The 25,466-nt window shown below is 38.5% G+C and overlaps 1 protein-coding gene across 6 annotated transcripts in view; it reads left to right on the top strand.

Annotated features, from left to right (window-relative positions):
- The window catches only part of patj (PATJ crumbs cell polarity complex component), a 114,573-nt gene that overhangs the window by 29,606 nt on the left and 59,501 nt on the right, over positions 1 to 25,466 (top strand). For 3 of the 6 annotated variants that reach the window (XM_058401364.1, XM_058401368.1, XM_058401362.1), the window contains exons 21-29: positions 377 to 691; positions 1,435 to 1,516; positions 2,603 to 2,702; positions 5,489 to 5,569; positions 5,696 to 5,767; positions 6,297 to 6,474; positions 6,639 to 6,749; positions 8,348 to 8,407; positions 11,094 to 11,193. In XM_058401364.1, the coding sequence (XP_058257347.1) occupies positions 377 to 691; positions 1,435 to 1,516; positions 2,603 to 2,702; positions 5,489 to 5,569; positions 5,696 to 5,767; positions 6,297 to 6,474; positions 6,639 to 6,749; positions 8,348 to 8,407; positions 11,094 to 11,193 (1,099 nt within the window). The remainder of the gene's footprint in view (positions 1 to 376; positions 692 to 1,434; positions 1,517 to 2,602; positions 2,703 to 5,488; positions 5,570 to 5,695; positions 5,768 to 6,296; positions 6,475 to 6,638; positions 6,750 to 8,347; positions 8,408 to 11,093; positions 11,194 to 25,466) is intronic. The other 3 variants (XM_058401365.1, XM_058401363.1, XM_058401367.1) reach the window with 2 other exon arrangements.

Raw genomic sequence — 25,466 nt, 5'->3', positions numbered from 1 at the left:
AAATACCATTTTAACACTCTTGAAACATTTTGACGTTATGCTCGGTTTGCTTCTATGAATCTCTCAAATTTCGATGTAGGCACTTTTCATTTTGTGTAATCTGTAGCTCCAGAGTGCTTTTAAAAAACTGGATACATTAATAAAGGTGTCTTCATTTTGTAGATATACATATTGTGCTCTGAAATACATCCAAGATAGAGGAACTTTAAGCTGAAAACCAGAAAGCAGTAAATCCCATGAATCTGATCTGATGTCTGCCATTATTTGTTTGGCTAGAATGAAACTGCTCTTTATACTTCATCAGATTCCATGTCTCTCTGTATCTGGGTGATAGAATTGTCTAATAAAAAAGTGCTAATGATCTGTTTGTTTGTAGCAGGGCTTTAGGGATGACTCTGTCCTTCCAGAAGACATTGATGATGACCCAGAGCTGATTCTGGATAGTACAATCCGTTATGCTAAACCTCTAATTACGCCGGAGCTCCTGCCAGGCGAAGAGAGAGAGATGGCTGTGGATGAGGAGGAGGAGGAGGAGGAGGAGGAGGAGGAAGATGATGAGGAGGAAAGAAGCAGTTTGAGAAGTAATAGGGAGAGTCCACTGTTATACCACAGGGAGCAGTCACCCTTCAGGGAAGAGGAGGCATTGTCGAACCCCTACCAGATCTTTACCCATACTGAAATACAGCAGCAGGTAAGACTGTGTGTGAGCCAGAAGACTGACCACATGTTTGTACAGTTCAACCCCCGGAGCAGATTTGTGCAAAGGAAAGAAACTTAATTCAATGATTTGGAAGAAGAAAGCACTATGTGAGACAAAATATTAGAAAGGCACTTATAGTATTGAAAATATACTTAGAAAGTGAGCTTTTGGGGCAGTGGGTCTGTGGATGTGTGTCTGGCACGGGTTGGGTGTCCATTCTGAAATGTTTAAAAAAAAATGTACTTGTAGCCACCTGCATTATGTAGCTCTTGTCAATGAAGTATAGTGCAATGTGTTATTCATTCATTCCTTTAGTAATGAATTCATGTATTCATGTAACTGCTTTATCCTGGTCAGGGCCATGGTGGATCCAGGGAAAACAGTGTGAGGCAGGATTATATTTTGAATGGGTTGGCCACCATGAGCACACACACATTCATGCCATAAAGCTCACTTGACTGTTCTTAAACCTACCAGGGCTAGATTATTTTAAGCATTGTCAAATGTTAGAGTAATATTCACTACTAAAACACTAGTAATAAAACAATTCTCTTATATTATCACATTGCTTCAGCCATGATCTTTCTAAAGCAGTTTTCCCCCTTTTCACTTATTTGAAATCACTTGAGACTTGGACTACACTAAACATCATGGTTTATTCCACAATTAAATTGTCAATACACCTACAACCAAATGTTTATTTTTTCCTTCTCGTTTTTGTATGCCTCTGGAAGGTGGAGGAGGATAATGCTGCACTTGAAGAATACTTTCAAACAGACATGGAGTCAAGCCTGAATCTCCATCAGCATCCCATCAGTGAGTGTGTGTGTGTGTGTGTGTGTGTGTGTATGCTTTCAGTGACTTGTGTGTTTTTTCAATTGTTGCTTTGTGTTTTTCTATACGATATTTGATTTATCTGCAGCCACATAATTTTTTCTTAATCTGTGCAGATAAAAGGAACAGAAATGTCACTGAATAGGTTAGCTTGTATACTGTAGTTATCTCCCAGTTAGCCAAGGCCTATATATATATATATATATATATATATATATATATATATATATATATATATATATATATATATATATATATATATATATATATATATATATATAAATATAAATATAAATAAGAAACTGAAGTCGGGTCACAAGCACAGTCTTCAGTTTCAAAGCATTTGAGAGCCGGTGAATGGCCTAGTCATCATACTTGACCATTTTACTTTTAATCAGCTTGTGTTGGCTTTGGCAGCATGAATATGTCTCAAACCAGATAGTCACAGCAGTGGGAGACAGGCTAGCTGGCACCTTCCTAATCAGTGTTGGGTCTGTCATGTCACTGTCACTGTTATAAGATGGTCTAGCTTCCACTAAAAATTCACTGTCAAAATGTCAAGCTAGTTATATCAAACAATAATTTCCTTGCCTAATACTTTTGCTTTGCAGATAGGAACTCGTTTATTTCATAGCCCCAGGCCTTCGTCGTGTTTTCAGATGGCTTGCTTGCCCAGTCTGACTTTGACAGCAGGTTTATTAAGCTAGGCTTGACAAACTGCCAAAGGCAGACAAATATTGATCTTCTGACAAGCCATTTAGTTTATTTAGAGTAAATCTTTCTGTAGCACCAATATGTGCTTACTGTTTGTTACTGTATTATTGGTAACGCATAGTTCACCATTTTTGGTATTTCCTAGAAAGATGGTAATAAATCCCAGAATATGAAGATTACAGATGCTTCTGGAAATACACAGTCTCTCTCTAACTACACCCCCTCCCCATCTCAACCTCTCTCACTTGTGTGTATGGATGTATATATGAATAGCTAAATTAAGTAAAACAGATTAATGGTCATGGCTCACAAATGTAATTAAACCATCATGTCTATTTATGTCTGTGGTTTCAGGTCAGTCAGCAAGGACATGGGTGGAGTTAGCAGAGAGTGAGGTGGACTCAGATTCCCGGAATGAAGGCTCAGAACTCACTCTGACTGACACAGACACAGAGTGAGTGGCACATCAATCTCAATCTGAATCTCTGTGTTTAACAAACTGCACATAGAACACTGCCTGTACAGTCTAATTAGACACCTCTGTATTGAGGGTTTTGCCTGAAAAATAAGTGTAAAAACACTCTGCTGCTGCTATTGGTAAACACTTTATTAGCAGCTAATACTGGGTAAGGCCTGTACTACTCCATGCTGACGTGATTGCATCACACAATTCCAGTAAATTATTCAGGTGTTCTTTTGTGCTACAAAACTCCCATTTTACCACATGCCAGAGGTGTTCTGTTGGATTCTGATCCAGTGACTAGGAAGATCACGGAATAACACTAAACTCATTGACATTTTCCCATTCATGGAACCGATTTAAGATGATCTTTCCTTTCAGACAAGGTGCATTATCATGCTAGAAGTAGCCAGTAGAAGATGGGTAAATTGTGGCACATGGTCAGCAAAAACAGTCGTGGCATTCATCATGCTAGAAGTAGCCAGTAGAAGATGCATTATCATCTAGCATTATCATGCTAGAAGTAGCCAGTAGAAGATGGGTAAATTGTGGCACATGGTCAGCAAAAACAGTCGTGGCATTCAAGTGATGATTTATTGATATTAAAATAGTCAAAGTTTGCCAAGAAAACATTCCCTACACCATTACACCACCATCACCAGCCTGGACTGTTGACATAAGGCAGGTTGGACCATGGAATCATGCTGTCGGTGCCAAATTCTGACCCACTATCTATGTGCTTCAGTAAAAATCAAGCTTCATAGACCAGGCCACATTTTTCCAGTCAAGTTTTAGTGAGCCTGTGCCTAATGGAGGCTCGGCTTTCTGTTCTTAGCTGATAGAAACCGAACCCTTCATGTTCTTCTGCAGTTGATCTCTCTCATCGCATCAAGGCATTTCCATCCTCTTACTGGATATTGTTCCTTTTTTCTCCATTCTGACCATAGAGACAATTGTGCTTGAAAATCAGAGGAAAATCAGCAATCATGCCACTGTCAGAATCCCGGAGATCATATTTTAGCTCATGATGTGAACATTAGCTGAAAATGCTGACCCATATTTGCATGATTTTAGGGCTTGCACTGCTGCCACATGACTGGCTGAGTAGATATGAATGGTGTGCAGGAGTTCCTAATAAAGTGTTTGTGACTGTACACCTGTAATAGGGATTGCTTGGTGTATGTTGTTAGCAGTGTTGCAGCCCCACCTACTGGAATGAAGACAGTATTACAGATTGTGTTACAGAATGACCTTCCCAGGAGTCCATCAGTACCCTAGTAAACCTTTAGAAGGATGTTCAAATGGTGCTGTAGCTAAAGATACAAAAACTGTAGTAATAGTGTTGAAGACAAATTTACAGGGTAGAATATTTAAACAAAATTAACAAAAAATGTTTTTAATCAAACAATGTTTTTCAGTACTACTTGATATTATTTACAAAACCACACTGTACTATAAAAATGCTATTTTGACATTTTTTTTAATATATTTTGCTAATAGACTTATATTTGCATTGTTCTATATATTTGAGGGTGTACATCTAATTTAATGTGCTTTATTAATTTTATGATTTATTTTATTTCTATGTTTATGTCGCTTTATTTTAAAGTCAGTGCACTGAAAAACATTTTGTGCCTCAAACGAAATTGATCAATACGTTTATTAGGTGACTGTTTTGTGTAGAAAAGCCCATCATGCCTTGGAGTTCAGAAATTCTGCTTCCTGGCATAAACATCGGATGTCAGAACAACACGGCTAACAAAAACAGATTTCTTTTGTATTATTTTTTTATTCTATAAGCTTTGATTTGACTTGATATGCAGCTTTTGTGTTGTGAAATCATGTTTGTTTAGATTTGTAATGTAATTCTGTTGATTTCGGCCCAGTTTTACAAACCCAGTAAGACCGGTCATTTCTGTGAAATTCTATTCTGTATGATGTTTCTAATCACACAGGTAAATAATAATGTAGATCATCTCAATAGTTCAGACAAATATGACTGCTGTGGACAGTTCTGAATACCGCAGTACGCCGCAAAAGTGTACAAAAGTGTCCGAGTTTTGTGAGGTTTAAACTGGTATGAGGTTGAATTCTTGTAGCTAGATTTTGAACTGATTTAGAATTACACACACATGCACCTGTTGTTCAAAATGCATGAAAATCAGGGAAGAGTAACAAGCGTCAGGTCAGAGTAGGAGAGAGAAAGATAAAAGCTTATGTGAGAGTAGCCTCCTCAGTGGGTTGAAGCTGTATTGTGATGCAGCTGAGACCCTGACAGCTGCTTGTGCTGTCACTGATGGAGAATTTAGAGATCAGGTATGTATGTATGAGCATGAGCATGTGTATACCTGTGCAAGCATACACATGATCTTTCATGTAGCATGGTGACTGTTTCTAATAACATTTCAATCAGCAACAGGCCCTTAGGATTGTTTGAGTGTCTGGCTGAAAATAAAATGGAATCACACGTAGCTTTAGGAAGTGTTTTATGCAGCTATATAGATTCTGTGACCTCCAGAGGAAAACAAAAATCCAATTGTCAGAGACAAGGCTACTGTGTGATCACATGCATTATTTAAATTCCTTTCACTTCACAGCGCTCTTTATTTATGTGATTTTGAGTCCAGTGTTGATCTGCTTGTCAGAGTTGAACCCTGAGCAGAATTTATGACGGCCTAATTATTTTTGATGCTTCACAAATTTGCAGGGTTAATGACATGTCTGTGTGTGTATGTATAAGAGAAGAACAAATATTTATTTTTCCATCTTGCATTCCACAGCTCTGCACAGCTGTCTTCATATGTCAGAGGGAAGACGAGAAGTCAGGGGGCTGCAATGGGGCTGATGAGACATGAACACAGGTTGGTGAACAAAATGCATTATGAATCTTTGGGAGACGGTTCTGCTACAAACATCATAGTTTCATCTTATTACAACTGTGAACATATGGTAACTCTGTGTGTGTGCGCACATGTGCATGGTATCAGTGATTTACCAGAGAGAGAAGATGGAGAAGGAGAGGAAACACCCATCTTCAGTCACTGGGGTCCCCCACGCAGGTTCGTCCTGATTTTTTTAATAATACAAATAAGGTCAGTAGTTATAGTGTCAGTGTTTCCAGTTTTCCAGCAGATCACACTCTTAGTGTAGTGGAATGTCAAATAATGTATTTTTTTTAGTGTTGACATACATAATGAATAAAAGTCATTTGGGATTTTATTTATATGTGTGTTGCATGTGCTTAACTAAATAAAATAATCATTGTATGAATTCAAGGTAACAATGGACCAATATATGTACACCAGTGTTTCCTATTAATTTTTCTTTTTGTCTCTTTTCTTATGATATTGTCTTCTTTTAAATTTCTTTTAATAGACGCCCTTGTGATGATTTAAGTGATATAAATTCCTGTGGTATCATTATTTTTAATATTCCTGTATATAAAAAAGCAGGCTAGTTAATATTTGACTGCTGAGGATTTTACATAATTAAGATTTGAACATAGGTGTAGGAGTAATTTGTCAGGCTTAATTAGATATAATGTGAACAAACCTGGAGTGTGGGTTTGAGTGTGTTTGTTTTGTGCAGAGTGGAGGTGTGGCTGGATCCTGGTGAGTCCCTGGGCATCAGTATCGTTGGCGGTCGTTCAGTTATAAAGCGCCTGAAAAATGGAGAAGAGCTGAAAGGCATCTTCATTAAACAGGTGCTTCCAGACAGCCCTGCAGGACGTACAAACGCACTCAAAACCGGAGACAAGATCTTGCTGGTGAGCAACAAACACACACAAACCTAGATATAATGGCATCTCTGTGCTGCTTCCAAGATGCTAGTTCAGAATAGTGGTAGAAAATGTCCCTTATACACAGATGTGCAGGATGATATAACCGATTTGCACAATAATCTGACCCAGTGTCTTATTCTGTTCCTCAGGTGGCTGGTGTGGACCTGCAAAATGCCAGCCATGAGGAGGCAGTGCAGGCCATAAAAACCGCTCCAAGCCCTGTAGAGTTTGTTGTACAGAGTCTTTCATCCACTCCTCGGGTATTGCTCATGGCTATTTCTAAAAATTCTCCACTGTGAAATTTTTTATTTTTATTTTTTTCTCCCCCAACTGTCTTTGCTACATGGTCACAGTGCATCATCTCCATTTACTATCTAATGATCCTACAGATCCCACAGTGCATCATCTCCATTTACTATCTAATGATATCCTGAAATCGGCAGCTGTTTGTTTGAACCAAATTAGCTTTTAAAGAAGAAAGTTTTATATATTGTAGCATCATTAAAGCTTCAATTGAGCCAACAATTTAAAATGTTAAATGAGTTTACAGTATGTTGTTGGTATTACTTCCCTTAGAGCAGCTATAAACAATCATTCCCCCCAGCAGCTTCTCTCTCTTTTCCTCAATCCTAAAGATTTTTCCAGGTCATAAAACTTTTCCTCTTATTATTACAAATAGTTCTGACACTTGACCCTTGTTCCAGAATTACACTATATTGCCAAAAGTTTTGGGACACCCCTCCAAATCATTAACCTCAGGTGCTGTTTTTCAGGGGTTAGGCTTGGCCCCTTAGTTCCAGTGAAAGGAACTCTTAATGCTTCAGCATTCCAAGACATTTTGGACAATTTCATGCTCCCATCTTTGTGGGAACAGTTTGGGGATGGCTTCTTCCTGAGCATGAAATTTCCCAAAATGTCTTGGTATGCTTGAAGAATTAAGAGTTCCTTTTGGCAATATAGTGTACAGTATCTCCTTACAGAAACCTCCATCATATTAAAAAATGACATACAATTGTAAATCTGTTTGTGTTACAGCCACTCTATAAGATTCTGTGATTGAGTCGTCGCTATAGAAATGACTTTAGAAAGACTGCATCAGCTTCAGGAATTGAGCAGTACTGTATTACAGCATCATTTCAGCTGCTTTTTAACATACAGCTCTACTTTAAGATCTGGGCCACATGTCATGGCTGAGTCTGATGCTGGTGTGGAGTGAGGATATACTACAGTATGTGGTGCAGAATAAATTGATTTCAGCACCAAGATGCTGTTACTGTTTTTAGCTACTGTATCCAACGTGTCAACTGTTTATTTCGTAAATAACTTTCATCTAATGGCATTTCTAGATCTTTAGTTATGCCGTTTGCGTGGTTGCATTGCGCATGCAAACTGAAGGCAGTAAAGTTAATCTTTACCCTTACCTTTGTGCCTTTAGTATAAAAAATATGAGAAGCAAATTTTGGGCAAGGACCCAATTACTCCTTGTACTTTAACCTGCAATCAAAGTGCTCTCTAGGAGTAAAGTTAATTTTTTAGGATTAGGTGAGTGACATGGATATATCTAGCTATTAAGCTTCTGAGAATGAAGAACCCCTTTAGCATCCATTTTGCACTGGCAGAGTGTCTATAAATAAAGTCTTCTGCTTGTCACATGACTGCATTTTCAGTACTTTTTTCCTTACTACATGGTTAGATATCTATTTTCAGATTTAAATCTGCTTCTGCTGTGTTACTGATGTGAGAGATTGATTCTGCTCACCACAGGAGCACATCTGCTGCATGACTTGAGCTGCTTTGTTGTCTGTTGCTTTAGTGTGTGTGTGTGTGTGTGTGTGTGTGTGTGTGTGTGTGTGTGTAGCCTGTTTCAGTTACAGCCTCGAGTATAAGACAGCACAAGGCCAAGAGGAAAGGCATGCTGGTGAGCAGCTTGTTCTCCCTTTATCCCTTTTCTTTTTCTAACTTTGTTTAAATCTAGCTTTCATCTCTCTATCTTGCAGGGTGTTTGTCTGTTGTTTTATTAAATGTATTCAGCGCTTGTAAGAGAGGATTCAAATTCTAGTGGAATTCATATCTACGGAATGAGAGAGTGTTGAAATGTGGGAGCGCTAAGCAGGACTCGACTACAATATAATATAGTCATAACCTTTATATACCGAATGCAAATAGCTTGGTGAAATAACGTTGAAAATATTCTACTTTGCTCTGAGGCTTGCATGTATGTAATTCATTGTTTATGTTCTAAAATCTTAGACCTGTATTTTGCAAATGAAGATTCACTTCTTTGGTAAATCCAATCTGAAATAATTTTGCTGCAGATGGTGTGAATAGTATGTCATCATTATATTTAGTTATGGTACTGCTGGAGGTGGTGCAGTATTGAGCACTGATTTATGTATTTTTTTATTATTTATTATTAGTATTTTCTTACTTTCTTTACACGGTCTCTCATCAGAATTCTAAGTAGCGTGGACTTCAATCAGCTGGTACAAGGAAAAGTATATTGAGCAGCAGGTCCCCAGGGAAAGAGCTGCAGATTTTCCTCCACTATCAAATTGCCTTATTCCTCTAAACATAACCCATCTAGTGTACCCTTCAGAATCACTGAAAATGTCCCAAATGGAGAGACTGCACAGTGAAAATGAGTGGACTGTGTGTAAATTGCATGTTTTTATGTCTCGGTCAGTCAGAAGAATGTGAAATGTTTCCAATGGCAAACCCATGCATCTGATGTGACCTTTTTTTTTTGTCCGGTCTATATGATGATGTTGTTTTTTCGGCTGCTCTCTGTTTGGGGTCGCCACAGCAGATCATTTGGTCCGCATGTTTCGATTTGGCACAGGGTTTACGCCGGATGCCCTTCCTGACGCAACCCTAAACTCTTCTGTGGCTGGGTTAGCACCCTGCTCGGGAATCGAACCTGGGCCGTGGCAATGAGAGCGCGAGATCATGCCACTTTGTCCAGTCTATATAATCAAGACTACAGTTCATTTAAATGCAAGACAGAGAAAGAGGGAAAAAAATGAAAACATAATTCAAAAGAAATGGTGTCATCTCCTCTGGGGGCATCTCTTTTACCGAGCACAGGAATGGCCAAATTCTTGATTACAACAGATTTAGTTTGTAATTAAATTGAAATAGCAATAATTGTCCTAATTGCTCCTTCAGCCATTAGTATGCCACATGGCTCCTGAGGATATGAGAGATTATTCAACCCAATCAGTGCAAGTCTCCTCATTAGTTGCAGAGAAATTTAATTAACAGTCCAGCACATTTCCAGAAAGAAGCTCAGTGTCTTCTGGAGTGAAAAGACATATTGTGTGGATTAAGAAACCAACAAAGGTCAGAAATGGAAGTCTCAGGAGAAGAAGGTTACATTGAAACTCAGACAAAAGAAAGCATGCTCTACGTATTGTAAAAATATGAAGCTTTACATGTTGAACCACCTTATAAGGTTGCTGATGTGGACCTTTTTGATTATTTTTGAGATTTGAAAGGCTGCAATATGAAGTTATAGAAGCTCTTTAGCTTCTGCATCATTCATTAGGTACTAATCAGGCATAAGTGAGTCTTGATGTGTCTGAGCAGGTACTCGGCCCTCATGAGGATGCTACTCCCTCTGCACCGTGGCTTTATCCGCAGGTCATTAGCGAGCAGCACAAATGGCTGATTCATACTAACAGATCAATCAAAGACCACCAGCGCTGGCCCACAAAGCAGCAGCAGCAAATAGGATTAATTACACACAACCATCATTTGATAAATATCCAGCAAATAGCCTGTTTATTTAGACAACCTGATGATGACGTGAGCTTTCACAAGCACTTTGTGTGGGGGTGTGTTTGCGTGAGTAGAGTGTGTAAACAGCTCAGAGCATTTGTTAAATGAATACGTGTGCATGTAGATGTACCCTTTTTCACCGTGCAGTTGTTTAAGCTGCTGTTCAGTGCACAACTGTTTTCTCTCACCTCAAAGTAGGCAGTGGAAGGAGAGAAAGCAATCTCTCTGCTCTTTGTGACATTTTTATTCCAGCATTCCACTTCAGTGTATGTCAGGGCAATCTTTCACTTTTTCCCTTTTATTTATTTTTTTTGTATATTTCGGTTTCAGCACTCTCAGAACGCTTATTTTATTTTATTTTTTTAAAGAATGTCACGAGGAGGTTGATGATGTGTGTCATTTTATGAGGGTTTTAAATAAATATATAACCTTTAGCATGCCAGTTAACAGTTTTAGACACGACTGGATGGGTTGACACGTCAGTAGGTGCGTGAATTGATGGGTGAGTGTACAGGTGAATAGATAAGAGCACTTAAGACTGGGTGGAAGGATGCATACAGTACTTGGCTGGATAATTGGATGAATTGAAGGATGGTTGAATACATGCATGGAATGTGGATTGCATAAGACAGATAGAAAGTAGTGGGAGTAAAACTGCTCAGAAAAAAAATATCATATATTTTATTTAAAAGCTTTTCAAACCAGATAAATAATCCAGTTTATAAACATCGTGCAGTGCTGCATGTGAAGTAGTTTACCTGTCTCATTAGTTGGAGATGTACAGATATGTAATATTCTGATGGTTGTGTTTTGTGTGTGTGAGGTAGAAACCAGAACAGCGGAGTGCACCTCCACCCATGCGTCTCCCTCCACCATACAGACCTCCCAACCTTGTGCAGGAAGAGAAGGATACTGAGGAGGACAGAGGTTGGTCATTTCGTATTTCAATATATTTATTTTTTTTCCCCCACTTTTACCATTTAGTTTGTTTACCTCAAAACATCCTCTTGTTTGCAGACATTCATTAAGCTAAAATAATATCCTTGTAAACCTATTTAATTAAAGAAGTGTACTATCTGGGAAGCGATATAATTCTTTAGCTCTACATCCTGGCTATTTTGCTTTATTACACACATGACCTATTGCTACTTTAATTCTTCTTCACACTCCCTCAGTGTCATACTGTGTATTATACATTGTTTTAATACATTCAGAGCTTTAGAGGTATACACACCTGTCATATTTCTAAAATGCTGCCTATATTATACAATAACTTCTGCCATTATGTAATGTCTTAATTAACGCAGCACTGGCTTCATTTCACACTGATTTATTTTTTTCTGGCTGTGTCTTGGATGATCACACAAAGACAGCAGACTATCAGAGACTATTCTTGCCATGGCTAGCTTTATTCCTTGTGGACTGTATATTTTACTGCCACAGCTCTCTCTATAATGTATTAGAGGTTATCAGAATGGTCCCCAGCGCTTAACTGACTCCTGGTAGACTAACTGTGAGACTCCTAGCTCTGTGCTGAGAATTTCAGAGCTGGGTAATTTTAGCTGTTATGCTAGGTGCTGAAGCTCAGATCTCCAGGAACAGGCTTTGGCAGGTGCTATTCTTGAATAATAATAATAAAAAAGGCAAATTGTTGTGGTATATGAACAATAAAACACTTGGTTGTGTGCTGTTTAAAATAAAAATTAAAAATAAAATCTAGTTTATGCCACCCTATTGTTGAATATTCATCTAAAAGAGCCTATATAACACGGGGAATTTGTTAAATGCTGAAAGACAATTATTTATTTTTCTTTAGGAAAAATTATTGTAGATGGCAAGTTGATGATTATTTTTTAATAATAATTGATCATTTTAGATGGTGCAAAGTTTTAATAGAATTATTATTTTAAAAATGAAATGCGTTATGCCTTACGTTTGTGTTTTTATGATATATATTTTATAATGTATATTTTAAGCTCTTTATGTGATTTATATTTATACTTGTGTCTTTTCATTCATTATTAATACTGAAAACATTCATAGACACGACTCTAACTTGCCGACGGGCAGAAATGAAATTCTAATTTTCTTCTAACTTTTTTTTTTTTTTTTTTTCCAAAACTCTAGTCATCAGACTTTTACAAAATTGGCACCATTGATGTGCACAAATATTGCCACAAATTGTCAAGCACAGGTTTTTGTGTTGGCTGGTGTGCTAGTAAAGTGCTATGGCTCGGTAACTTCACATCTGGTGCCTGACAGGATCTCTGTGACTGATAAGCCCCGTTAGTGCTGATGCTCAAGCTCTTATCAGGCAGCTGTCTGTGGCCCAGACCTGCTTAATGACAGTCACTGCAATGACGGCAGTCAATAGTTAAGCTGAGCTAAACACACCCTCACCTCATACTGCTGCATGAATCTTTACACACGCTACATGTTCAGGCTGAAAAGCCACTGTAGAAGCCTCCAGGGGTGTGAAAGTCAGCAGTTTGCTTAATCCCTCTGTATAAAACATGCTGAAGCTCCTGGATTAAGATAAGAATAATCTACTGTGTATACTGTGTGTATAGAGTAAGTCAGATGGGGAAACTTTTGTAAAACTTGTAACAATGGGATTATTAGAGCTGGCCTTGTAAGGACTTGAGTAATAAAGGGTTTGCTGACTGTCTTATTCATTTTCTGTCTGATTTCACACATCATTAAAGAAATAGATAAGACCATCAGAAGACCGTTAATGTGTGTTTTGCGTTTACACTTCAGTGATTCTGTTGTCTCTTAAAAAATTAATGCTCCTAAATCTCCCCTTCACATCTGCTCGACGGGAACAACATATTCATGGCACAGTGCTGGCCTGGCATTTTAGCGAGAAATTTATGTGCACTTTAGAGTGACTGAATGCCACCATCTGTCCCAGTCTGATGCAAGAGCAGCGGTTTGAAGACCAGTCCAGCAAAGACGGGCTATTGTTTGCCGTGCATGAAGGGTGAGGGATCTTGAAGATGGGTCATTCATTTTCAGGCATCAGCAGCAGTAGAGTGAGTTTACAGTGTGCAAGAAGAATCATTTATCCTGGATCAGGATTTAGAATTATTATTAGTAGAGATGACAAGGTTAAGAGAGCTTCTGCCCCTTTATCCCAACGGAGGTCAAGGCTAAATATTATCTTTTCCACACACTGAAATCAGCTTTCAACAAAACGAATAACAGAAATAGCAGTAATAACTAACAGCAGAGCAGGAAAATGTAATGATCTTCAAGAAAGTGCAGTTTATTTAGGTTATGTGATGGCGAAAGGAAGATGGATGTCTTTTCTGTCTCTTTTTTTTTTTTTTTTAAATCTAGGATTATGTTGCCATGTTATTATTCCATGTGGTGTAAAGTCTCATAACATGTGACCTTAAATAAAATAGAAATAAAAATATTTGGTGGACATAGTGCAGCTAAACTCAAGTTTTTGAAGGATTGTGTCTTCTAGTCTGCTGGTCACTAGTGCTGCATTTCCAAGCAACTGTTCACAGTCTGCTATCATGTAGTTCCCAGGATTTTGATCCTGTCTCTGTTCACCCTTAACCCCTTCACAATTAATTGCTGTTAAACTCCCACTTTTAAGTGTCTATGTAAAATGGACTTGATTTACTTGCAGATATATTAAACCTCTCTCACTGTGCTGTCTGCACGGTGTGACACTTAAACAAATCTGCTGAATCTGTAGCATCAGCCTTTTTGCTTAGCACTGCAAGATCAGTGTGGGTTTTGTATGGATTTTTGAGTATGATTAGTGTCTGAAAAACTCCCTGTATGATACAGACCTACAAAAGGGCAAGGAATGATTACAGTAAAGTGCAGGTGTTGAGGGTTCAGGAGAAAATATCTTACAGCCACCCTTTGACACTCAGCTGTAGTTACACTTTACTGTTACTGGATCAGTGCTGCTTCACAAAGCCGGGCCACATTTTGCCCAGACTTTTACATAAGTTTTTATAATGCATAAATCAAATTGTTTTTATTCTAAATCACTCTTATTCGAAGAACCCTTCTGTCATAAGAAGTTGAGTCTAATAACAAGCACTTTGAGTGATAAATAAGTTCTAAATAAAAAAAGAAATAAAGATTTTCTTTTAAATTGGAAAATAATTAAATAAGGATGCAAATATTTATTTAAGCAATGTTGTTACCCAAGCATCCATAGAGATGCGCACACTGAAATGTACCAGCGCTGTTAGACTAAATATAAGCACTCACGGATCATCGCTTATCCAATCAGCTTAGTGGGCCAGAATAAATTATCTTATCATTTTAATTATGTTTAAGTAAAACGACACCAGAGTATAGTAATGAAACACATTTACTTTAGTACTTTCTAACGCTTGCGTAGGCTGTATAAAATGGACGCTTTCCAAACCTATAGTCGTTTTCCATGCCATGTCCTGCATTAAACAAATGTTATGCCGTAAGAAAATCTTAAGTACTTTCCGCCTCTGACCATGTGTACATTTTTCATCATTTAAAGGACTAGAGCTGCTTGAGATGTCAGCTCTTCTTAATGAGCAGCATTTTTTGCCTCTTAAGTGAAAAAGCATGGAATCAGCATTAGTCCTAAGCTTTGTCGGTGTGTCTGCGATTGACATGCTCACATTTTCAGTATCGCAGTATCAGTGACCTTTTGCTTATTGGCATGGCACCATCGGTTCTGTGGCACTTCACTCTGATGACGGTGAATAGCTGATGCACTGCTGCTATCATTCGCCCCATTGCCCTTATTATTTCACTGCAGTGTGTGCATCTTTTACCGGTTCTGCTGTATATATGTGTGTGTGTATTTGTGTGTGGGTGCACCCTTGAGTGTGCACCCTGTTCTAACCCTGCTCTACTATGCTGTGTGTGTCTCACCCCAGAGAGCATCACTGGGTGAAAGCTGAGGATTGGATTGGGCTTGTGTCAAAAAGCAGTGACCTATACTCCAAACACTGTCTTGCGTCTCCTCTTGCTTCAAGCATGTGTCTGTTTTGTTTTGTCCCTCATCCAGCCTCAATCTGAACTGCTGCAGAAAGCATGTCCTCTATTGCTGCATTTCATCGAACACTATGTAAGAACAGACTCTGCAGCTACATATTTCAGCCTCAGCCATATTTAGTTAGTGTGGTCCAAGGAAATCTGACATCTCCCAAAAGATTAGTTCTGCCAGACTGATATGTCACAGTAACATCAGTGTATCTCGCTTATTGTCTGTGTGTGTGTGGAGATGAATCAGCCAGTGCTACATTTACCTGATCAGTGTCAGTATGTATCTTAGGAACTAAAATACAGTGATCCTTATAGTTTATTTTCTCGTTTGTGTAATGTGCACCTACTCATTATTTGTCTGTTAGCACCAGATAATAATGGAAATTGATCAGTGTATTCAGTATAGATGTAATACAATGCCACTATACGTATTTGTCTCTGTAGCTGTTTAGTGCCTCAAGGTTTTCATTTGTCTGTCTAACCCACAGTGGCAGTAGCTAAGGCTGAATTTTCTGATTTTTAATCCTGCTTCTGCAGTTATTATTTTTGATTCTGCCTGGCCGTGACATTTTCTAATGAATTCACTTGGTTATGTGTATTGATTTACACAAATTAATAGCCTAATTTAAACTACTATGACCCTGGCCAGGTGGTTACTAAGGATGAATACATGAATGCTGTAAATGCATCAGTCACACTAATGTCAGAGTCTTTCTTTACCCCCACAAGCTTGCTAACCCTGTGACCTGCTCTGGCAAAAATAAATCAATAGTGCACATTTCACTTGTTTCTCTATTTGTATCTGTTTAGAAACATGTATTTTCATTCCGATTAGTGTGTTCTTATTGAATTGCATCCCTATTTCTCAAACTTGAAGAAGTTCACTATTAGACAAGAGTAAAAACTTTTATACATGAACAGGTTGATGTTGCCGTGGGAGGACAGTGTGGTCTCAGGAGATCGTATGATTCATAGGAACATCAGTCATTAGAAGCGATTAAGTTTTTTGTTTGTTTGTTTTTAAATGTAGAGCACATTTTCATGAACCTGAACTTGTTGATCATGTATTCATCCATTTCAGATCTATTATTTGGCAAAAACCTGGACACTTATTAATAATCTTGCTAAGTAAGTTAAGTTGTCACATATACATTACTGCACAGTGAAGTTCTTTCTTCGCATTTCCCGTCCTTGGGGGTTGGGGTCAGAGCGCAGGGTCAGCTATGATGCAGTGTTCCTGGAGCAGGGGGAGATTGGGGGCCTTGCTCAAGGGCCCAGCAGTGGCAGCTTGGCAGTGATGCTGCTTTGAACCCCGATCTTCCAGTCAATGACCCAAAAACCACTTAAGCTACCACCACCAAGCTACTACCAGTTGCTTAGAGAGCTACCATCTCCTTCAATAGATTTTCACTGGCTGCAAATCCATATTTCAATGACAATGATGAGTAAACAGATTAACTTGATGTGCACTTCAGTTCTTAAGTATTACTTTTAACACCCTGACATGTTAAATGTTCTGTAAACATCTGGTAAAATTGTTCATGACACATGTATGTGTGTAAAAACAAAGATGATCGTTTCTTTTGAATAGTTTGAATAGTATTTCTCATCACTATCAAAGCTTTGGAGTGATTGGAGTAGCTCTTTGGCCTTTCTTGGCTTCATTTCCTTGTCCATCTTCTTTTGTTTTGTGCTTTAGATAATGATGCATGGCCGAGGCCACTTGGCAATGAGCCACCCTCTGTCTTTATTAGCCGTTATTTAAGACTTTAATAAGACTTCAGTTATCAATATGCAGTCGTGCAGGTTAAGCTAAAGCTATTATTTGTGTTATCTCTGTCTACTTCAGCATGAGAGAGAGAGGAAAAACAAAAAGGATTCAAAAGGTTTTCTTTTTCCAAATGAACACACCACTGGGTTTCTAGGTGGTGCAGTTCATTTTATTTCATCATGGCAAAGATCACATCTTGTTTCATCAGTTAATTACATCAAGTGTGTTTTTTGGTGAGCTTGGCTGAAGGTAATTAATTGGGTAATATTGCTTTTCTTTTTTTAATAATATTAACTCTGGTGCATTAAATCATGAGCTTCCCATTTGTGTGTTTTACCTGTCAGACCAGTCACTGTGTGCTCTGTTTTTCCTCTGCAGAGGCTAGAAAATTCACTTTCATTAGATGCTATAAGCAAAGCTGGAGATGAATACACCATGTAGGCCAAAGCAGTGACTGCATGCTATTTATTATCTAATTAATTATTTAGACTCAATTTTTCTTTATCTAGCTTTTGATAGATCCACTCAGTGTTACTAAGGCTCAGTCTTCATTCAAAGACTGGTGCATCAGGATGTGTTTATAATAAAGAAAATGTTTGTTATTTATCAGAGTGTGTAGCTTACTGAAGCTATTTAGAGCCTATAAATGGCTGTATCAGACTGTAGAGTGATCTTTGTGGGACTTCAGTAGTTTATGGGTTTAATGGAGTGTTCCATATTGCGCAGCCTTCATTTAGAGGACCTTGGATCACTGATGGCTTGTGCATGAAGAGTTACACCAAAAAGCCTAGTGTCAGCACTCCCCCCCCCACCCACCCCCCGTGACAATACCAATCATAGAAGAAGTGAGCCATGTGAAGTGAAGTGGTCATGCAGGGAAGGTCAGCAGCGATGAATAAGATTTTGTGAAAGTCATGGTGAGGTTGTTAATAACAGCAGTGATGACATTACTTCTACCCACTCTTCTCTTGCACAGAAAGTGGAAAATAATATTTCTGTTTTTCTTTTGCAGGCTAGAGCAGCTGACTGTTGTATGGCCAGGGATTCCTCAGTAGTATTCTGTGGTTTGGGAGAAAACATGGAGGAAGTCCTGTCTTGAAATATTATCTATTATTCTTATTCTGAAAGTTAGGTGTCTATAGAGGTTTTGGGCTAAGGTGATGGGGCATGTTCAGCTTTGAAGCCACACGTTGTAAAACGTTCAGATAGAGTTATAACGAGTTTATGATCTGTTAGTAACATCTCTATCTGGAACATTCCACAACGTCTCGCTGCTTATTCCGGCTCTGGTCTCTCGATAGTCTGTCTTGGTAAAGTGGGTCAGTGTGGTGCATTAGGGGTGTGTGTGTGTGTGTGTTTGAGAGAGAGAAAGGGGAAGGGAGAATGAGAGAGAGAATGTGTGTGTATTAGTTATGCATTTATGGGGTTCTTTTCCCTGGTGTCTGAAGGCTCTGGTTGTGTTTTTCTCTCTGCACTGTCTTATTGCTGGGTTTTCTGCCTGGCTTGGTTCACTCACAGTGAACACAGCATCATGGGACTGCAGTCATTTTTATGGTACTGATCTAAGCCTAAGCCACTGTTTCCAATCTGGATTCATCAGTTCAGTCTGGCTCAGTCTGCACTTATCTAACGTTTCATGAAATCATCTTTCATCCTGAAAATCTAGAGCTAGATTATATTTTGTGTGAAACCTTTATATCTTCTACATCTAAATGTTTCTTTTTCCAACGTGTGTATTTATTTTTTGCAGAGTAGTGAAGCTCTCTGTAATAAACGTTTTTTTGGACCTTCAGTTCTCATGTCTGGACATTCTTTATGTTTCAGAAAGGCTATTATCACAAAAAAATAAGATTCATCTTTCACATTGTGGACTGCTTGTGTTTCGGGCAGCTGTTTGGGAATTCAGACCACACAGAGATGTTTGATTGACAGGTCTGTTCTGAATGTGGAGAGCCTCGTCATGGAATGGAAGGAGGCGCGAGTCTACTTCACGTATAGTAACTGACTGTCAAAGTGGCAACTCGGTGCTGAAGCCTCTTTTGTATAGACAGTCTGTCACTCAATGTGGATAGCTTTGATTATGATGATTTTTTTTTTAGCTCAGTCTTTGTGCTAACCCTGCAAAATCTGATTATGATTTTATTTTTTTACATGGGTTGAGAAAGGAACTGTAAAGTAGTTGTTGAATTTCATTAATGGGAATGTAAAATGTGTGAGAGTGTAATACACCTGTAAAACTGTTACATCGTACCACAGCGCTGTTAAATTCTCTAATCTGATTGGTCAGACGATGCTGGATAATGTTTGATAACAGCATCTCTGATCGTAGCAGTGATTATTTCAAATCGCAGGTTTTTATTGTTTTTATAGTAACAGCTCATTCACAGTGACGTAACGTATGATGGACTTATCAAATCATCTAATCATAATAGAATCGTTATTGATCACAAGCGGTTATTTAAACAAAAAAAAAGTAATTGTTAATATGGTGTGATTTAGGGAAAGAGTCTCCAGCGTCAGTATGCTTTCTGCCACAGGAGAATCTTCGTGATAGAGCTGAGCTTTCCAACTGTGACAAATAAATGAATCCTTCTACAAAATGTTATACACACTTATCAAACTGCTTTGGCAAGTGCTCTTGGATTTCCCTTACGTGTGAGGTTCTAGTATAAATGGGTTTTCTGCTCTTTTCTCAGTAGAAGAATGTGTGTAAAAAAATGTTTTGCCTGTGGTAATTTCACATACACTCCAGATGCAATAGATGGGAATGAGAATGAGAACTGGAGTGTTTTGGAGGAGGCTCTGTCTATAGTGTGTGTGCTTTAAATTGCTAAAGGGATCCATGTTTGTGTTTGTGTTACATTGATGTCTCAAAACCTTTTACCTGAACTTTTTAAAAGTTGTGTGTGTGTGGTCTCAGTAGCGAAATGAACAAGTTCACTATCCCTCCTTGCCGACTGGCCCATTTATCTGTAGCTGGCTGTTCACATGCTCAATTTGGACTGGCCATCATTTATCAGTAGCTGGACACACACAGATGCAGAAGATGGGAATGTAATTGCAGTGGGTCTCTTAATGTCCAACTGATGAGACACTCCACTCTGGCATTAATATCCCATACACTCTGCCTACCTGCTAAACCACATGGGCTGTATTGTGCGTACTGCCCATTGCACTTTATCTCTCTCTCTCTCTCTCTCTCTCTCTCTCTCCCCCTCTCTCTCTCTCTCTCTCTCTCTCTCTCACTCACACATACAATACATTTATCTTTTATCTTGTAACCTTCCCCCATCCAGTCCTTTTTGATTGCACAGTCTAATTTTCTCTCTTTCATATATATACACATTATACACTTTTTCCTGTTCTCTGATGACAAGCTCCCTGATTCAGAACTAGATCAAGCCGGAACATGTTTTAATCAATACACCCTAAACCCCCAGTTCCCCTTCATATCTGCTGTCATATTTCAGCTTTCACCATTTCCTGTGCTTATACGACTGGGAAGCAAGCTGTGTCTTTTGTAGAGAAACAAACAGTGGTGTTTGAAACAGCCTTAACCAAAATGCCCTTCAGTGTGTAAGATCTGATATGCGGTCTGCCCATGCTGACTGGGGTGTGAATCAGTGTGATGTATACGAGCCCTGGGCCTCTTAGTGATTTGTAGCACAGGTTAATGGTAATTTTGCTGTTAGGTACTTGCTCCAAGTGAAGTACCCTTTAGTTCTACCTTTATAATGTTACAAAGCTAAAGACTAAGATGTGTGTACTTGATACAGTTGTTCACTTAGTTTAAATGGCATTTAAAAAATCTCTTCACTGCTTTTTGAGAAATTGAGAAATTATAGAAAGATACTTGCATAAAATTATTAGAATGTCCCATATTAATGTCATTTGTTATTCTTTGTTCTGCTGTACTGTTGAATTCTCAAATCTGATTGGGCAAAGGGTATTGATTAACTTCCTGTTCAGCATCTCTGGCATTAGTGCTGGTTATAATTCAAGTGATAAGTTTATATCAATGCACTAGTTCTAATAGTGTATGTTGTAGTTGTTCTTTCGCCTGCTATTTAGGATCACTTGGTCCGCATGTTTGGATTTGGCACAGGTTTTTATGCCGGATGCCCTTCCTGATGCAACCCTCCCATTTAACCCGGGCTTGGGATCGGCACTGAGAGTAAACTCTTCAGTGGCTGGGTTAGCTCCCTGCCCGGGAATTGAACCCGGGCCGTGGCAATGAGAGCGTGGGATCCTGCCGCTGGACCACAAGGAGGCTTCTATTTCTAATAGTGTATAATTTCTATAATCATGATTCACAGGAAATTGTACAACATAATCTAGTATGTCTAGTTGTATGAAGTAATCTAATAATTAAAAGGTAAACATGTTGGTATTTAACATGGAACATAACATTGCCAGCGCTTACCATGTTATTATGTTTTTCGCCTCAGGAATGTCTTCAAGCCTGAAAGCTTTACAAATTCTTTATAACACATTAAGCTGCATTTTATTTTATTTCTTTTAACTCCGAGAGAGAGTTCAAAAGAGAGGCTGGAGGAGAAATGACTGTTAATAGCTGCCATAATGTAAGTAATAACATATCTTGCAGACATTTTCTAGCATTAAAGCTGGCAGTAAATTGATTTAAAAAAAAAACAAAAAAAAAAAACTTTCTCATCATTTTCTCGTGTTTTATTCCTCTCATAGATTGAATTAGCTCATGAACCCTAAAATTTAAGTCAGTGATTTTGATCAAAATTACATCAAAGCTCCATCAGAAGTCGGAGACGGGATTTTCTGAGCACACAGGCGTGTTCACAGAGACGGGAGTTTTTCTTCACTGAGCAGATCTTCTACTGACAGCCAAATTTGCCAGATGTCATCAATGATTGGACCAGCAACTGAAAAGATCAGTGACCGAGTGACTCATTACAATAAGTGAGATTCAGACGCCTCTGTGTAGAGCCTCAGTACTGAGATGTGTGCATTTAGGACACCTTCCCCTGAATCACTGAGGCTAAGGCCACTGTTCCAGAAAATAAGCATGAATCCCAAGCTCTTCAACCCTGTTTATTATAGAACTGTGCTTCACCGGCACTGCCCTACTTACCTGAGCTGCTGGTATACAGCCCGAGATCCTGGATTTCATCCACAGATACCTGTTAGGAACTGACTTTAGGGATTTTATAGAGTTGTATCACATGAAAAGATTGTTTGTTTTGTGGAAATGACAAAAAAAAAAAGGATACAGCAGGATGTCCGTGGAGGGAGATCAGTCCTTAGTTTCTGATCTGTTGCTTTAAGACACAACACATCTTCCTCAATCTGTTTGTCTTCTGGTTGTGTTCGTGTGCTTTTGATTAATTCAGGCATTTTTCATACACATTCTTTATCCATGATTAAAATTAGTTGACAGATTGCTGCGGTGTAAGGGGAATAAAACACTTCAGGATATTTTTTTATTGGATGCATGTTGCATCACAGTATAGCCGCTGATTTAGTTTTTTTACAATGCCACCAAATGTTTTATTCTTTAATTATCACATCCAAATTTTAATGAACCTGTGTTACTAATCATTATTCCATTTCTTTTCTTCCAGTTTGTGGTACACAGCAATGATTTGCAGTGACCTAATAATGGCAATTTGACCAAAAACCTTTGCCTTCAGTATGATAAATTGTTCTCCTGAGCTCTAGCCCCCAATTTTTTTTTGCCTGTTCTCAAACACACACATTCACACGGTAAGCAAGTTGTACAAAAGTGTCTGGGTGATTTGATTGTCCTTCATCGTGTTCTCTTTCTCAGTGTCCTGATTTAAAGTGGCCTGTCTGTTCCTCCTGACCCAGTCCAGCTCCATCTCCCTCATGACTCACTAACCTGCGTGTGGATTTCTTTAGCTAGAACAAAGCAGAGCAACATATCCAAGCATACAAATGAAAGTTATTGCTTTGTGAAGCGCACGGATATATCTGTTCCCCTGAGTCATGGCTTTCTCTCCTCATCTTTCCCTCTTTTGTGTGCGTGTAGACATGTTTGTGTAATTGTCCGACAGAAAATTGCTCTGCATGTCTGATAGAACAGTATATTATAGCTTTTAGTATTGGCCTTTTTGTGGTTAGAAAATATAACAAGAAAATATCTTGTTATATAAGTATCAGTATATTGAATAGATCGAGAGCTCGGTTGTGCTGTCATGAGCCTTCTACATTTATGCTAGACTCGGTCACAGGTTTCAACACACAGCTATAAGTGAAACTGCACTGAAAAAAAAATTCGACTTCTCATTTTCAGTTTCAAAGATGCTTTTAAAAGGCATTTGTTTCAGGGCTTTCAAGGTTGCAGAGCTTTTACTCCATTCAAAATTGCATGTAATGTAGTTTACCTTCCACATACAGCACTTTTGGATCTGTTATCTGATCAGGCAATGTTGATTCATTTTCTCTAACAGTGGCTGATCAGCATGAGCTTATTCAAATACCTTTTCTAAAGTAACAACCTATTTGCAGGGATTTGTATGGCGGCTGCAGTGAAAAAAATCGTTCCGAGAGGAGATGCTTGTTTAGCTTTTATGGAAGGAGTCTCCAGTGTCAGGGTGTTATAGCAGCCAGAGGTAAAGTTTTCCACAATAGGAAAGTCTTCAGAACAGAAGGGTTGGTTTCTTGACAACATGACATTCCTCTCTTTAGCTTCAAGAGAGAAAAGAAGGAAGGAAACATATAAGGATACTTATAAGCTGATAAGGAAACAACTGTTTACAGCTGTTATAATGTATGTGATAACAGGAACTGACTTGTTTTATGGACAGCTAATAGACTGTGATGTTAATATTTAATACATTTTGAAAATTGTCAGGGAGCAAACTGTATGAATTATACACACGTATGTTTTATGAAAGAAGAGAGTGATGTCCTGCGCTTGGGAATGTCACTGCGGTGCCCCGTTTTCTCATGTTGATGATGGTCTTCGAGTTCTCCATGTTGGCATATTCTGTAACATGCAAAGCATTAAAATGTGCATTTCATTATTATTTTCATAAATCATGTATAAAAACAGTTTCTGAGTCATTTGTCTTTAGAGTCACTCTTACTTCAGAGCTCTAGCTTTTTTCCCAGTCATGTGTTAGACAGATGTTGAGCTTTTGTCCTATCTATTACTTTTCCTTCATTTGTCGGACTAAAATCTAAACTGATCTTCTATTAATGTTAGCGTCCCTGGTGGGCCAGCGGCAAGATCCCACGCTCTCACTGCCACGGCACGGATTTGATTATCAGGTTAGCTTTAAGTGATTGTCCCGAGCCTGGATAAAATGGGAGGGTTGTGTCAGCAAGGGCATCCGGCGTAAAACCTGTGCCAAAATCAAATATGTGGATCAGATGGTCTGCTGTGGTGACCCCGACCAGGGAGCAGCCGAAGGACAACAACAGCAACAAAAACATTTTCTTAATTTACTGCTTTTCTGTGACCAAAGACAGAATAGGTACAGCCGAAGGTTAAATAAAAATCTGACTGCCACATCTAATTAATTATCTGTAATTTATGCTGCTATTATATATTAAACTATTATATACACAGATCAGGCATAACATTATGACCACCTGCCTAATATTGTGTTGGTCCCCCATTTTGGTGCCAAAACAGCCCTGATCTGTCACGTGTTGTAACAGGAACACCCCACAAGAGCTGCAGTTTTGGAGATGCTCTGATCCAGTCGTCTAGCCATCACAATTTGGCCCTTGTCAAACTCGCTCAAATCCTTACGCTTGTCCATTTTTCCTGTTTCTAACACATCAACTTTGAGGACAAAATGTTCACTTGCTGCCTGATATATCCCACCCACTAACAGGTGCCATGATGAGGAGATCATCAGTGTTATTCACTTCACCTCTCGGTGCTCATAATGTTATGTCTGATCGGTGTATAATATATTATTACATAATGTAACCAAGTTCAAATATATAATGTATAATATAAATTTGTTTATTTCACAAAAGACAAATAGACAATATACAGAAAGTAAAAAACAAAGAGAACTTACAGAGTCAATGGACCATGTAGCAGGCGTAGAATCCGTGATGGTGCATACTCGTTTTTAAACCCTTGAGCCTCTTTGAAATGTATAAAGACTAGAATTTCTCATGGGAGAGACTCGATGTATTTCATGGCAGGGTGAGTAGAATTACTCTAGAGTGTTTTATGTTAATTAGGTTCCTGAGAATGAGTCTTTAGAACAATAAGAAAAGGTTTCCTGTGTAGACCAGGTGCCCGCAGTATGTAGATGTTAGTGTTGGGGTGTGTTTGTGTGTTTAAATACACGTTACAAAGTATAAAATCATATACTGTAAATGTTCTTTCCTTAACTTGAATGATGTTTACATGATGGTCATGATTTATGATGCAGCATCATCTTACTACCGCACTTCATAAATC

The sequence above is a fragment of the Hemibagrus wyckioides genome, linkage group LG10, assembly GCF_019097595.1.
Source record: "Hemibagrus wyckioides isolate EC202008001 linkage group LG10, SWU_Hwy_1.0, whole genome shotgun sequence".
Taxonomy (NCBI): domain Eukaryota; kingdom Metazoa; phylum Chordata; class Actinopteri; order Siluriformes; family Bagridae; genus Hemibagrus; species Hemibagrus wyckioides.
The sequence above is the reverse complement of the archived record's forward strand: the minus strand, read 5'-3'. Positions and strand labels throughout refer to the sequence as shown.